The 17,183-nt window shown below is 38.5% G+C and overlaps 1 protein-coding gene across 1 annotated transcript in view; it reads right to left on the bottom strand.

Annotated features, from left to right (window-relative positions):
* The window catches only part of WDR7 (WD repeat domain 7), a 1,007,279-nt gene that overhangs the window by 140,937 nt on the left and 849,159 nt on the right, over positions 1 to 17,183 (bottom strand). The window contains 1 exon segment of the mRNA XM_053701142.1: positions 10,935 to 11,034. Within this exon segment, the coding sequence (XP_053557117.1) occupies positions 10,935 to 11,034 (100 nt within the window).

Below are 17,183 nucleotides of genomic sequence, written 5' to 3'. Positions count from 1 at the left end.
TCAAGTTTATGCCTGTTTAACATGTCTGAACTACCAGATAGACTGTGTTCTGAATGTGGGGAAGCCAGAGTTCCTTCTCATTTAAATAAATGTGATTTATGTGACAATGACAATGATGCCCAAGATGATTCCTCAAGTGAGGGGAGTAAGCATGGTACTGCATCATTCCCTCCTTCGTCTACACGAGTCTTGCCCACTCAGGAGGCCCCTAGTACATCTAGCGCGCCAATACTCCTTACTATGCAACAATTAACGGCTGTAATGGATAATTCTGTCAAAAACATTTTAGCCAAAATGCACACTTATCAGCGTAAGCGCGACTGCTCTGTTTTAGATACTGAAGAGCATGACGACGCTGATAATAATGGTTCTGAAGGGCCCCTAAACCAGTCTGATGGGGCCAGGGAGGTTTTGTCTGAGGGAGACATTACTGATTCAGGGAACATTTCTCAACAAGCTGAACCTGATGTGATTACGTTTAAATTTAAGTTGGAACATCTCCGCATTCTGCTTAAGGAGGTATTATCCACTCTGGATGATTGTGACAAGTTGGTCATCCCAGAGAAACTATGTAAAATGGACAAGTTCCTAGAGGTCCCGGGGCTCCCAGAAGCTTTTCCTATACCCAAGCGGGTGGCGGACATTGTAAATAAAGAATGGGAAAGGCCCGGTATTCCTTTCGTCCCTCCCCCCATATTTAAAAAATTGTTTCCTATGGTCGACCCCAGAAAGGACTTATGGCAGACAGTCCCCAAGGTCGAGGGAGCGGTTTCCACTTTAAACAAACGCACCACTATACCCATAGAAGATAGTTGTGCTTTCAAAGATCCTATGGATAAAAAATTAGAAGGTTTACTTAAAAAGATGTTTGTTCAGCAGGGTTACCTTCTACAACCAATTTCATGCATTGTCCCTGTCGCTACAGCCGCGTGTTTCTGGTTCGATGAGCTGGTAAAGGCGGTCGATAGTGATTCTCCTCCTTATGAGGAGATTATGGACAGAATCAATGCTCTCAAATTGGCTAATTCTTTCACCCTAGACGCCACTTTGCAATTGGCTAGGTTAGCGGCTAAGAATTCTGGGTTTGCTATTGTGGCGCGCAGAGCGCTTTGGTTGAAATCTTGGTCAGCTGATGCGTCTTCCAAGAACAAGCTACTTAACATTCCTTTCAAGGGGAAAACGCTGTTTGGCCCTGACTTGAAAGAGATTATCTCTGATATCACTGGGGGTAAGGGCCATGCTCTTCCTCAGGATCGGCCTTTCAAGGCCAAAAATAAACCTAATTTTCGTCCCTTTCGTAGAAACGGACCAGCCCAAAGTGCTACGCCCTCTAAGCAAGAGGGTAATACTTCTCAAGCCAAGCCAGCTTGGAGACCAATGCAAGGCTGGAACAAGGGAAAGCAGGCCAAGAAACCTGCCACTGCTACCAAGACAGCATGAAATGTTGGCCCCCGATCCGGGACCGGATCTGGTGGGGGGCAGACTCTCTCTCTTCGCTCGGGCTTGGGCAAGAGATGTTCTGGATCCTTGGGCGCTAGAAATAGTCTCCCAAGGTTATCTTCTGGAATTCAAGGGGCTTCCCCCAAGGGGGAGGTTCCACAGGTCTCAGTTGTCTTCAGACCACATAAAAAGACAGGCATTCTTACGTTGTGTAGAAGACCTGTTAAAAATGGGAGTGATTCATCCTGTTCCATTAGGAGAACAAGGGATGGGGTTCTACTCCAATCTGTTCATAGTTCCCAAAAAAGAGGGAACGTTCAGACCAATCTTAGATCTCAAGATCTTAAACAAGTTTCTCAAGGTTCCATCGTTCAAAATGGAAACCATTCGAACAATTCTTCCTTCCATCCAGGAAGGTCAATTCATGACCACGGTGGATTTAAAGGATGCGTATCTACATATTCCTATCCACAAGGAACATCATCGGTTCCTAAGGTTCGCATTCCTGGACAAGCATTACCAGTTCGTGGCGCTTCCTTTCGGATTAGCCACTGCTCCAAGGATTTTCACAAAGGTACTAGGGTCCCTTCTAGCTGTGCTAAGACCAAGGGGCATTGCTGTAGTACCTTACTTGGACGACATTCTGATTCAAGCGTCGTCCCTTCCTCAAGCAAAGGCTCACACGGACATTGTCCTGGCCTTTCTCAGATCTCACGGATGGAAAGTGAACGTGGAAAAGAGTTCTCTATCTCCGTCAACAAGGGTTCCCTTCTTGGGGACAATAATAGACTCCTTAGAAATGAGGATTTTTCTGACAGAGGCCAGAAAAACAAAACTTCTAGACTCTTGTCGGATACTTCATTCCGTTCCTCTTCCTTCCATAGCGCAGTGCATGGAAGTGATAGGTTTGATGGTAGCGGCAATGGACATAGTTCCTTTTGCGCGCATTCATCTAAGACCATTACAACTGTGCATGCTCAGTCAGTGGAATGGGGACTATACAAACTTGTCTCCGAGAATACAAGTAAATCAGAGGACCAGAGACTCACTCCGTTGGTGGCTGTCCCTGGACAACCTGTCACAAGGGATGACCTTCCGCAGACCAGAGTGGGTCATTGTCACGACCGACGCCAGTCTGATGGGCTGGGGCGCGGTCTGGGGATCCCTGAAAGCTCAGGGTCTTTGGTCTCGGGAAGAATCTCTTCTACCGATAAATATTCTGGAACTGAGAGCGATATTCAATGCTCTCAAGGCTTGGCCTCAGCTAGCGAGGGCCAAGTTCATACGGTTTCAATCAGACAACATGACAACTGTTGCGTACATCAACCATCAGGGGGGAACAAGGAGTTCCCTGGCGATGGAAGAAGTGACCAAAATCATTCTATGGGCGGAGTCTCACTCCTGCCACCTGTCTGCTATCCACATCCCAGGAGTGGAAAATTGGGAAGCGGATTTTCTGAGTCGTCAGACATTGCATCCGGGGGAGTGGGAACTCCATCCGGAAATCTTTGCCCAAGTCACTCAACTGTGGGGCATTCCAGACATGGATCTGATGGCCTCTCGTCAGAACTTCAAAGTTCCTTGCTACGGGTCCAGATCCAGGGATCCCAAGGCGGCTCTAGTGGATGCACTAGTAGCACCTTGGACCTTCAAACTAGCTTATGTATTCCCGCCGTTTCCTCTCATCCCCAGGCTGGTAGCCAGGATCAATCAGGAAAGGGCGTCGGTGATCTTGATAGCTCCTGCGTGGCCACGCAGGACTTGGTATGCAGATCTGGTGAATATGTCATCGGCTCCACCATGGAAGCTACCTTTGAGACGAGACCTTCTTGTTCAAGGTCCGTTCGAACATCCGAATCTGGCCTCACTCCAGCTGACTGCTTGGAGATTGAACGCTTGATCTTATCGAAGCGAGGGTTCTCAGATTCTGTTATCGATACTCTTGTTCAGGCCAGAAAGCCTGTAACTAGAAAGATTTACCACTAAATTTGGAAAAAATATATCTGTTGGTGTGAATCTAAAGGATTCCCTTGGGACAAGGTTAAGATTCCTAAGATTCTATCCTTCCTTCAAGAAGGATTGGAAAAAGGATTATCTGCAAGTTCCCTGAAGGGACAGATTTCTGCCTTGTCTGTGTTACTTCACAAAAAGCTGGCAGCTGTGCCAGATGTTCAAGCCTTTGTTCAGGCTCTGGTTAGAATCAAGCCTGTTTACAAACCTTTGACTCCTCCTTGGAGTCTCAACTTAGTTCTTTCAGTTCTTCAGGGGGTTCCGTTTGAACCCTTACATTCCGTTGATATTAAGTTATTATCTTGGAAAGTTTTGTTTTTGGTTGCAATTTCTTCTGCTAGAAGAGTTTCAGAATTATCTGCTCTGCAGTGTTCTCCTCCTTATCTGGTGTTCCATGCAGATAAGGTGGTTTTACGTACTAAACCTGGTTTTCTTCCAAAAGTTGTTTCTAACAAAAACATTAACCAGGAGATTATCGTACCTTCTCTGTGTCCGAAACCAGTTTCGAAGAAGGAACGTTTGTTGCACAATTTGGATGTTGTTCGCGCTCTAAAATTCTATTTAGATGCTACAAAGGATTTTAGACAAACATCTTCCTTGTTTGTTGTTTATTCCGGTAAAAGGAGAGGTCAAAAAGCAACTTCTACCTCTCTCTCTTTTTGGATTAAGAGCATCATCAGATTGGCTTACGAGACTGCCGGACGGCAGCCTCCCGAAAGAATCACAGCTCATTCCACTAGGGCTGTGGCTTCCACATGGGCCTTCAAGAACGAGGCTTCTGTTGATCAGATATGTAGGGCAGCGACTTGGTCTTCACTGCACACTTTTACCAAATTTTACAAGTTTGATACTTTTGCTTCTTCTGAGGCTATTTTTGGGAGAAAGGTTTTGCAAGCCGTGGTACCTTCCATCTAGGTGACCTGATTTGCTCCCTCCCATCATCCGTGTCCTAAAGCTTTGGTATTGGTTCCCACAAGTAAGGATGACGCCGTGGACCGGACACACCTATGTTGGAGAAAACAGAATTTATGTTTACCTGATAAATTACTTTCTCCAACGGTGTGTCCGGTCCACGGCCCGCCCTGGTTTTTTAATCAGGTCTGATAATTTATTTTCTTTAACTACAGTCACCACGGTATCATATGGTTTCTCCTATGCAAATATTCCTCCTTAACGTCGGTCGAATGACTGGGGTAGGCGGAGCCTAGGAGGGATCATGTGACCAGCTTTGCTGGGCTCTTTGCCATTTCCTGTTGGGGAAGAGAATATCCCACAAGTAAGGATGACGCCGTGGACCGGACACACCGTTGGAGAAAGTAATTTATCAGGTAAACATAAATTCTGTTTTCCTGTCCTTTCATAATGTACCCTTATAAAGATCATAGTAACTATGTTGATAAAAATACATATAATTTTGGGTTATGTAGTTCTGCACTATGATTCCCAGTAATATTAATCCAAAGGTATAACTCAATGTATATTTCCCAGACACAATGTAACTAGAAAAATGTTTGTGAGTAAACTCACCTTAATTAATGGTTTGACAAATTTGCTTGAAATTTCAAAGCTATTTTTAATGTTTAAAGGCTAGACATTTTTTTAGGAATCAGAAGGGTTTTCTATAGGGGAATGTGCAGAAGAATACTTAAATACAGGAGATAGACAGGCCTAGCTCTATGGTTTGGCTAAGCCCTGCATTAAGTACTTCAATAAATGCAATCAATTTATGTAGTTAAAGAAAAACAATGAGGTGGTTTTGGATTAAATGTGAAAATAGATGGACAAATTAATTTAAAGGGACAGTCTAGTCAAAATTAAACATTCATGAATCAGATAGCGTGTGCAATTTTAAACCACTTTCCAATTTACTTTTATAACAAAATTTGCTTTGTTCTCTTGGTATTCTTTGTTGAAAGCTAAGCTCTTGAAGGCCGCCTCTTTTCTCAGTGCATTTTGACAGTTTTTCACAGCTACACAGCGCTAGTTCATGTGTGCCATATAGATAAAATTGTGCTCACTTCCAGGGGCGTTATTTATGGATCAGCACTGATTTCCTAAAATGCAAGAATAGATAAGTCCATATTGGCGACAATATACATGAGTGAGGGATCTTTTTATTCGATTCACACCCAGGTGGGGATAATCACCTATTTTGTGCGGATCTCGCTCCCCTAATAGATAGTTACATTTCAAGCATTACCTCATTTATAGTTTATTGAATCTTTGTATCTATATTGTGGGAGTAGCATGCTTTAGTGTATATGTTTTTTTAGATATTTTTTATTTTGTTGACTATTCTTACTATTTCTATAAAAAGTTAAATTTTAACATTACAGGTTCACCTTTTCCTGTATATTTGTACAACTATTTTATAGTATTAATACTTTATTCTCATTATTCTAGTAATTGTGAGTAATACCCCCTGTGCATATCACACAAGTGTGCCAGTATATGCCTCTTATCTTTATCTTATTTTCTACTATTTAACTATTTATTAGCATAAGTACTGCCCTTTTGTATACACTCATTAAAGTGAAAGTCAACGTTATGTAGTCTACTACTTGCATAGACGCTAGTCGCTAAGTTTATTTTGTATCAACATGTTCCTAAAGTTATAAATTTTATATTTTATAATGTGTACCTTTTCCTCTCTTCCTCCGCCCCCTGCTCGCTTCCTGGTTTATAAGTCTTACATGTAAGAGCGGTCCCATCCGCTTTATACGACTCTTTCCGTGCTCGCTCTCGTGATCCCAATTTGAGCAATAATACGAGCTCCACTCGTATGAACTGATTACATGCATTGTATTCCCCTACGTCCGTAACGAGCAATCTATATTCATAGTAAGCAAACTTGTATGAAAATAGTAAATCGTTATTGTTGTTTTGTCCAATATTTAATATAATGAATATTTTTTAATAAATATCACCATTTATTTATTCTTATAAATATATCTAATAGCTTGTCATTTCATGACATTTTTTTACAATGAAGTTCTGCATCGCCCAATCGTTCTTGAAATGCACTGACGTCACTATGAGGATTTCCTTTTGAAGTTGATATGCGCATGCGGCTATTGTGAACGCGCATCGGATCAGAGATAAAATTCATGGATAGCCACATGCGCATAGCAACATGTGGGCGTAAAAATTAGAGTGTTAAGATGCCGTGGGGGACCAATGAGAATAATAGATTGCGTATTCGTCATGAGGAAATTTTTTTTTAATGCTTTTAGGCTTGTGCCATAAAACAACTTTGCAATTTTGCATCCTTTTCATGTAATTTACCTCTGCAAATTGTGGATTATATACTCGTGTCTGCATAAATGAACCTTTCATATGACAGATCTTTATAAAATATACAAAATGGAATCTTTCTGGATTAGATGAGAACACCCCTGTATGTGAAGACGAGTATGTATTTAGTTGTCCCTGACTTGGAAGCCTTTCTCATCATATATTTCAGATTTAAAGGGCCATTTTAGTTGAAAAGTTACATGCAATTTGTTTTTAGCCAATGTTATGGAGCTTTATCGTTTAAATAATGGTGAATACTTGTAAGTGTATCTAGGACTAAGGCCTTTGGACTGGAAAGCATCAGATGTACTGTTTTTAACAGCTTGTGAATAAATAAATTGTGTTTTAACGGCTAACTGGGAAGCTTGCCCTCTTTTCATATGTATCCTGCTTTCTAGCTGGGCATTTCCTATTGCTAAGCGGTTATGTCTGAGGCATTATAAACCTGAAATATGTTTTTTACAGAGTGTTTGACACTGAATCGGCAGTGATCAACAAGCTTGTGCACACATCAGATGGGACAACGTAAGGGTTGAGAAGGAGGACAACGTCAGCGATGGTTAAGAGACTGGGTTTGTGTCCCCTTCCCATCTGGCTCTCGAATTTAGGAGCATCATTGTGAGTACCAAATGTTTGGATTGTACAACGAGCTAATTACATTTAAACTGGTGTTCACAGTGGTAAATTATTCTGTATGACTGTTTAAGCACTTGTTCTCCTTCCCACCTTGACATCGCTGATCGATATACTTTGATACAACCGTAATCTTTCCTTATATATGAAATTCATACAGCATGCAATTTTCTATAATGGAACTTTAATATTAGTCATATTTATAGGCTGCATTACATTTACACAAGAGGAAAATCCCTGAATAAAATCCTTCCATTGTATAATACAGTTTTCTCATTGGTGATAAGAGAAAAACATAAAGCAAAATCAGAAACTGTAAAGCTGATAGCTTTATCTGGGTGGTATAAGGTTTTAAATCTTGATATCATTTAGATCTCTGCGCTGTACAAATAAATGATAATAATAATAATAATCTCCTTTCCTGCAAGTTTTTACTTTTAAATAACGGTATCATACCTAAAAAGAGACAAACGTGGCATAGAAACTAGTTTCTAATCCAATCCAATAACAATTTATACATCATATTCACACCATTAGCATCTGGTCTCATTCACATTTTGAGTTTTCCAACTCTGCAACCTTTATTCTTGTTCTATGCTTATTTAACCTGATATCAAATCAGTTTTTATAATAATGAGATTAAATTATAAAAAGCCAATTAATGTGTATTCCTATATTTGCATGTGCTTTATATTCAGTTTTCCCCTTAAGAGGACACAACACAATTCCTCCATATTTAAAGTTCATTCTTGCACGTATATTTCTTTTAATCTTTAAAATGTACTTGTATAAAATATCTAAAAATCTACTAAATCATAAAGAGCTGAATTACAGTACTTAGGAATGGTATTTGATTAAGGCCATAAAAAAATAGCTAAAAATAATGGCTTGCTTGTTAGTCAACTAGTACGGAATTACATAAATAAAACCACTCTAAAGTTACTAACTAAACAACTCATCTGTTTTAAACTGACCAGATATGTTACATTATCAAGGAATCTGCAGCAAGAGTTGTTAGAGAGGACTTCTACATTATACTTAGGTAGATACATATGTACTGCTACATTTATAGGATATGTGTTGGGCAGATATGAGAGATGATTTAGGGATGAAAGTGATGGTAGATTGTAGCGTTATTCAAATGTTAGCCTGGATCTATAGAATTATTATTAGTTATTATTATCAATTATTTGTAGAGCATCAACAGATTCTGCAGCTCTTTAAACATAGGCATGGTATGCAAGGTAAAATTTAGGTAACATTTATAGGGATCAAATGGGTAGAGGGCCCTGCCGAGAGTTGCACTGTTGTAGTCAGCTTTTATGAAGGTGATCTACAAACAGCTGGGTTCATAGGCTTACATGATAAAGGAGGAGAGGAACTGGGGTTAGGAAAGGTTAGTGTAGGTTCTATACAGTAGAGTCTTTCGGGAGAACTTGAAACTTTTTCAAAACTAGGGGAGAGTATTGCAGAGCGAGGTAGAGAGCTCTACAAGAAAGAAGCCAGTCTGGAGTAGTCCTGTAGGTGGGAATGTGAGGAGGTAACAAGAGAGGAGGAGGTTGTGAGCAGAGCAAAGGGGATGGGATGGAAACAAGGTCTGAAATATAGAGGGGAGAAGTGTAGTTGAGGGCCATATGGCTATCACAGCTATTGGATAAGAGGTGGAAATGTCACCTCATGGAAAAAATTTAGTTTTGTGGTGTGCGGCAGAAGTTATTTTAGTAGAACGGTGCATAAAATAAAGGTGAGTTTTAGTGTTGTCTCACTCCAAAATCATGAATGAAGATCCTATTAATTTATTCTATAGATTCAGGCTAGTATATGAACAATGCTACAATTTACCATCACTTTAATTCCTTCTCATTCAGAATCAGAGCACATAAAGAAATGTAGTATTAACTTTAGTAGAATTGAATTAGAACTTAAGAAAATCACATAATTCCAGTCAGAGCATGGTGCTAAACACAACAAACAAAAAGTGCATACATAGAAACACATTTTATTTCAACAACATTACAAACAGAAAACTTGCCCTCATTTATATTTGTAATGTGCTTAAAAAAAGTGAGTTTTGAAAGGCCTTTCCTTTTGTGGAGACTAATAAGCCCTGAGAGCTTTAATAAACAGTAAACTTCATACAGTTCTACAATATCATTCCTCTCCAAGCACCAAATCTATGTTTATCACAGCTCTAAAAAATTGTAACGAATTGTAGAACAACCACAAGGGTCCAATTAAAAGAATGAGAGTTGACACTTGCACTTTATTTTGTTAGCTGTCATTCAAAAAGTGAAGGAAAATAATTTGATACTGATGACAGTGAAAGACATAAAAGTCAAAATTAAACTTTCATGATTCTGAATATGCAATTAAAACAAACAAAAAACCTTTTTGATTTACTTTAAAAGGGATACTAAACCCAATTTTTTTCTTTCATGATTCAGATAGAGCATACCATTTTAAGCAACTTTCTAATTTACTCCTTAAATAATTTTTTCTTCGTTCTCTTGCTATCTTTATTTGAAAAGCAGGAATCTAAGCTTAGGAGCCGGACCATTTTTGGTTCAGCACCTGAGTAGTACTTGCTGATTAGTGGCTAAATGTAACCACCAATCAGGAAGAGCTACCCAGGTGCTGAACCAAAAATGGGCCGGCTCCTAAGCCTAGATTCCTGCTTTTTAAATAAAGATAGCAAGAGAATGAAGAAAAATTGATAATAGGAGTAAATTAGAAAGTTGCTTAAAAATGCATGCTCTATTTGAATCATGAACCATTTGGTTTGGTATCCCTTTCATTATCAAGGTGTGTCCAGTCTTTGTGTATACACAGTGTGTGAGTCACGAGCTCCTGCTACTGTTTACTGTATATGAATCTGTAATGACTGTCACATGACACAGGGACAAAGAAATTAAAAAAAAACCTTGAAATGTTTCAGAAATAAAATCTACTATTCATTTGAACGTTAAAGTAAGTGTTACTGGATTCCCTCTTTATTATGTGTTTGCAGATTATGCAATTCTACTGTATAGTAGAAAAAATATGAAATGAATATAAGGAAAAAGTAGTGGGTATATTTCCTCATATTCTCTGGTGGTGCTATGACGTTACTTGCTCATGACCATAAGCGCATTTTATTAAATAAATAGTCATGTTGGGAATCACAAGTATATGAGATAATAATCTAAAGTCACAGGTCCAAAGATTAAGTTCTCTCCTCTCAGAGAAGTGACACATACAACACATTAAAATTCTAAGTGTAAACTCCAAAACCCATTTAATGTAATGGATTTACTCATTTTAATATCATATAATCAAAATGAACTAAAGCATTTCTGCAGAGTAGGAACTATTTTAATATCTTACCAGCCATACCCCGACATGCCCTCTGATCTTGTGAAAATAAAGATAACATAGTCTATGTACTTTCTTCATCAAAATATTGATTGTGATACATTAGCCATAATGTTTCAGCGGTTCAACATGCTAACTGGTGCAAATCCTTTTTCCTTTCAATAACTTGTACATTTTATGGAGAGAAGGCAATTTAATTTATATACCTGACATTTGCCCGTCCTGATGTCGTACAAGGCCACTGAGCCATGGCGCGCTCCCACTGCAATTCGGTGACTCCGATCACAGTAACTGACCATGTAGAACCTAGTCAAACATTATGATAAACAGGTGAGATAGGACCCATTTTTAGTTACTCTGTAAATCACAAATATATAAACATTGAGAAATTGAACATGAATAAGCAAAAACATATTTCGACACTAACTGAATGATCACAGCACTAAATGTAACGCTATTATAATACAACTTTATTGGCAACAAACATGAACATCCTACCAAAAAGGATACTAAGTAATTGAAACACACAATCTCTATTGACTAATCTGGGCAGTATACCTAAATCTATATCTTACACCTAATTTGAAGCGAAAATACAAAACAAAGTTACAGCAGATACATGATATTTATATGAGGTAACAAATGTATAAAGAAAGAAGCATTGAAACAAATATAAAGAGAATTAGACAAGATTATAGCACAAAATAAATATTATATAAATGATAACTTGCGTTCATATAAAGATATACATAAATATGTTTTGTTATATTTCATTGCTTAAAGGGATACTGAACCCAAAATTTTTATTTCGTGATTCAGATAGAGCATGCAATTTTAAGCATCTAAGGTTTTTTTCTTGGTTCAGACCTCTGGACAGCAGTTTTTGATTGGTGGATGAATTTATCCACCAATCAGCAAGGACAACCTAGGTTGTTCACCAAAAATGGGCCGGCATCTAAACTTACATTCTTGCATTTCAAATAAAGATACCAAGAGAATGAAGAAAATTTGATAATAGGAGTAAATTAGAAAGTTGCTTAAAATGTCATGCACTATCTGAATCACAAAAGAAAACATTTGGGTTCAGTGTCCCTTTAAATGCTTTGTTTACACCTCAATAAAAAGTTAAAAGAAAAAAGAAGATGCATATAGACCCAACTAACTACTTTAAATCAGAGTGGGATTTATATAAAAGCAAATTAGCACAATATTTTATCTGATAGAGTAAGCAATTTGAGGGGAAAAAAAATCTAATATACTTTTTTTTAATCAAATTTATGCTATCTTTTTTTGGAAGCAGGCAACAAGAGTGATTACAATGGGATTTTAATTTAGAGAAGAAAAAAAAAAAACAAGATTCATAAATATTTATAAATCAACTATTTTTTATTTAAAGCTCATGTAGGTAGAAATTGCAGATCTCTAGCTCCTATTTCTATCATTGACATTTGTGGAGGCGCACAGAGGCGTATAAGCAAGCTGGAACCTATTGTATATGAAAGAGAAGACATAGAAAACCTGTTGAAAAGATTTCTTTTGGTGCCATAATATCTATAGTATTTCAGACCTCCCCATTTTGGATATACAGTACAGTATTTCCAATGAAACATATACATGTCATGAAGAGATTATTCTCCTGGATGAATAACTTGGTGGAATTCTAGATATCTGGAAAGTTAAAAATATGTAATACCTCAATAACTGCACATTTCTCATTAAAGGGACAATCCAGCCAAAATTGAAATGCACACCGGTGCATTTCAGTTTTGAACAGAAACGGTTTGCATTATACATGAATTAACAAAAATGCTTCTAGTAAAAGTTATAGCTGTTTTTCGGAGCCCATATTCAATGTTGGCTACTACAGGGAGTGCAGAATTATTAGGCAAATGAGTATTTTGACCACATCATCCTCTTTATGCATGTTGTCTTACTCCAAGCTGTATAGGCTCGAAAGCCTACTTCCAATTAAGTATATTAGGTGATGTGCATCTCTGTAATGAGAAGGGGTGTGGTCTAATGACATCAACACCCTATATCAGGTGTGCATAATTATTAGGCAACTTCCTTTCCTTTGGCAAAATGGGTCAAAAGAAGGACTTGACAGGCTCAGAAAAGTCAAAAATAGTGAGATATCTTGCAGAGGGATGCAGCACTCTTAAAATTGCAAAGCTTCTGAAGCGTGATCATCGAACAATCAAGCGTTTCATTCAAAATAGTCAACAGGGTCTCAAGAAGCGTGTGGAAAAACCAAGGCGCAAAATAACTGCCCATGAACTGAGAAAAGTCAAGCGTGCAGCTGCCAAGATGCCACTTGCCACCAGTTTGGCCATATTTCAGAGCTGCAACATCACTGGAGTGCCCAAAAGCACAAGGTGTGCAATACTCAGAGACATGGCCAAGGTAAGAAAGGCTGAAAGACGACCACCATTGAACAAGACACACAAGCTGAAACGTCAAGACTGGGCCAAGAAATATCTCAAGACTGATTTTTCTAAGGTTTTATGGACTGATGAAATGAGAGTGAGTCTTGATGGGCCAGATGGATGGGCCCGTGGCTGGATTGGTAAAGGGCAGAGAGCTCCAGTCCAACTCAGACGCCAGCAAGGTGGAGGTGGAGTACTGGTTTGGGCTGGTATCATCAAAGATGAGCTTGTGGGGCCTTTTCGGGTTGAGGATGGAGTCAAGCTCAACTCCCAGTCCTACTGCCAGTTTCTGGAAGACACCTTCTTCAAGCAGTGGTACAGGAAGAAGTCTGCATCCTTCAAGAAAAACATGATTTTCATGCAGGACAATGCTCCATCACACGCGTCCAAGTACTCCACAGCGTGGCTGGCAAGAAAGGGTATAAAAGAGGAAAATCTAATGACATGGCCTCCTTGTTCACCTGATCTGAACCCCATTGAGAACCTGTGGTCCATCATCAAATATGAGATTTACAAGGAGGGAAAACAGTACACCTCTCTGAACAGTGTCTGGGAGGCTGTGGTTGCTGCTGCACAGATCAAAACACTGACAGAATCCATGGATGGCAGGCTTTTGAGTGTCCTTGCAAAGAAAGGTGGCTATATTGGTCACTGATTTGTTTTTGTTTTGTTTTTGAATGTCAGAAATGTATATTTGTGAATGTTGAGATGTTATATTGGTTTCACTGGTAAAAATAAATAATTGAAATGGGTATATATTTGTTTTTTGTTAAGTTGCCTAATAATTATGCACAGTAATAGTCACCTGCACACACAGATATCCCCCTAAAATAGCTATAACTAAAAACAAACTAAAAACTACTTCCAAAACTATTCAGCTTTGATATTAATTAGTTTTTTGGGTTCATTGAGAACATGGTTGTTGTTCAATAATAAAATTAATCCTCAAATAATAATTCTGCACTCCCTGTATTTGATCTAATATTTGTACCCTGAGATACTAAGCAGTAAATATATTTGAATTATATCATCCACCACCACAGTTAAAAACAAATCCAGCAACAAAACAACCCCAGCACTCAAAGGTATGGACACACCAAACTCCAATAGTGTAAAAGCAAAAAAAGTATTCTTTATTCCAATGTTAATTTCATAAAAACAGCAGCAATGTGTCAAATCAGAAGGAAGTGGAGGTTCAGGTCACCTTTGAGTGCTGGGATTGTTTCGTTGTTGGATTTGTTTCGTTGGGGAGGCGTGGGCGAAGCTTTCCTACTCTCACAGCACCGGACTGGACGTATTGGCTTCATGTTCCCAGAGGAACCTTTTCATTGTAGGACTGGGCAGTGGAAGTGACGCAGCGCAACGCGAAGAACGTCAGAAGACATACAGAAGGGAGAGGAATACTCTGGAGCGCTTACCACCTTCTGCTTATAGGATTCACAGTTAAAAACAGTCTGAACCACAAAATTGTAGGACCATAAAAGTGAACAAATAAAGCGCTTGAATGTGTTTTATTATTGCACTGTTACTTGCATATAACTATATGGTTGAGTTTATATGCTTGCATTTAACTATATGTTTAAAGGGACAGTCTACTACAGAATTTTTATTGTTTAAAAAAATAGATTATCCCTTTTATTACCCATTCCCCAGTTTTGCATAACCAACACGATTATATTAATATACTTTTACCTCATTGATTACCTTGTATCAAAGCCTCTGTAGACTGCCCCCTAGTTTCAGTTCTTTTCACAGACTTGCATTTTAGCCGATAAGTGCTGTGTCTATATGGAGCACATAAACTATTGCCCTCTAGCTGTAAAAACCTGTCAAATGCATGCAGATAAGAGGCGGCCTTTAAGGGCTTAAAATTACCATATGAGCCTACCGAGGTTTAGCTTTCGACCAAGAATACCAAGAGAACAAAGCAAATTTGATGAAAATTGGAAAGTTTTTTAAAATGACATGCCCTATCTGAATCATGAAAGTTAAATTTTGACTAGACTGTCCCTTTAACTCCTGGAAAGGGATTAAACACATAAGTAAAGTCAGCTGTAGAGCAGCATTGCACTACTGGAAACTAGCTGAACACATCTAATGAGCCAATGAGAATGGTCAAATTTGCATATCCAACAACCACAAGCAAGCTCCCAGTAGTGCATTGCTGCTCGAGAGCCTACATAGATTTTCAACAAAGGAGGCAATATGTATGCTTACCTGACAAATTTAATTTCTTTCATTGTAATGAGAGTCCATGATCCATTACTCCTGGGAATTATTCTCCCTGACCACCAGGAGAAGGCAAAGACTCTCAAACTCCAAGAGCCTCATAAAACCCCTTCCACCTTTATGGTAACTAGTTTGATGTATAGCAAAGCAAAAAAGAGGTAAAAAAAACAGAAAAAAACAACAGAAGCAGGGAAAAAAGAGGTGGTAAAAATGCAAACTACCACCAGAACAAACATCAGGGTGGGGTCTCGCCAACATGACAGAAATGAATTTATCAGGTAAGCATAAATTATGTTTTCTTTACAAAACGAATACCCAAGCAGTGAAGTCCATATATATATATTTTTATATATTATACATTTTCTTCCAACTCTTTTTTCACAATACTAGAAATCCCCTTGAACCCCTTTAGCATGTAAAAGTCTACGAACAGTGAAACTCTTGGCAGGGCCCTCTATTACTTTGTCTCCCATAATTGTTACCTTGAATATTAGACCAATGTTTTAGCACTGCGGAATCCGTTGGCGCTCTACACATAACTGGTAATAGTAATAATCAGAGTTAATATATTTTACTTAATAATTCATCATTTCAGCATGAAGAAAAAAATATATATAGAATACAACATCAAACAGAAACAACAGCCTAAAGGGCTTTCTTACCAAAAGGCTGTTTCAGAAAAAGAAAAAATGGAAAAATTTAGAGAAAGAAGACCAAGTAGCTGTCTTGCAAATCTGATCAACAGAGGCCTCCTTCTTAAAGTCCCAGGATGAGGAAACTGACCTAGTAGAATCCCTTTAGGAGACTGAACCACTTCCAACTTATCTTCTGAATCAAACGTTTTAGCCAAGAAGCCAAGGAAACTGCCGTAGCTTTCTGACCTGTCCTAAAACCTTAAAAAAGAACAATCAAACTAAACGTTTGCATGAAATCATAAGTTGCCTGCAAATAAAACTTCTGACAACAAATTGACAAAAAGAAGGAATAACAATTTCCCTACTCATACTGCCTTATCCTGATGAAAAATAAGAGGAGGATCACAAGAAAGAGCAGATAACTAAGAAAACTATTCTAGCAGAAGAAATAGCTAAAAGAAACATAACCTTCCAAGGAGGAGCCTGCAAAACCAAGATAAGACTAGAAGGATGAGATATTGGACTAATGGCTGCACAAAACAGTGAATATCAGGAAGATTAGCAATCTTCTTATGAAACAAAACTGAAAGGGCAAAAATCTGACCTTTGAGAGAACTAGCGGGTAAACTCTTATACCTACCATCCTGCAGGAAATTAAAAATACAAGGAATTTTAAAGGCATGCCAGGAAATACCTTGATCCAAAAACCATGAAATATAATCCTTCCAAACCTTATGATAGATTATTTTAGTCACCGGTTTACAAGCCTAAATCATAGACTCCGCAAAAGACTCTGAAAACACCCTCTGCCTAAGAACTAAGTGTTCAATTTCCATCCCAACAAGCTAAGAGACTTTAGATCCTAATGAAAGAAAAAAACAAGTCCAGCAAGACCAAGTTGGAGCAATCAATATCACAGATGCTCCCTCCTGCCTCATTCTGGAAACTACCCTTGGCAACAGAACCAGAGGAAAAAAGTATATACTAGTTGAAAAAAACAATGAGCTACTAGGACATCCACAAACTCTGCCTGAGGATCCCTGGACCTTGCAAATTACTTGGGAAGATTGTTGTTCAACTGAGAGGCCATAAAATCTATCTCTAAGAGACCCCAAAGATCCACAATCTGATTGAAAACAACCAGAGGGAGAGACCCTTCTCCTGG

This window comes from Bombina bombina, chromosome 2, assembly GCF_027579735.1.
Source record: "Bombina bombina isolate aBomBom1 chromosome 2, aBomBom1.pri, whole genome shotgun sequence".
In the NCBI taxonomy this organism is placed as follows: Eukaryota; Metazoa; Chordata; class Amphibia; order Anura; family Bombinatoridae; genus Bombina; species Bombina bombina.
Note: the sequence above shows the minus strand (reverse complement) of the source record. Positions and strands in the feature narration are given on the sequence as shown.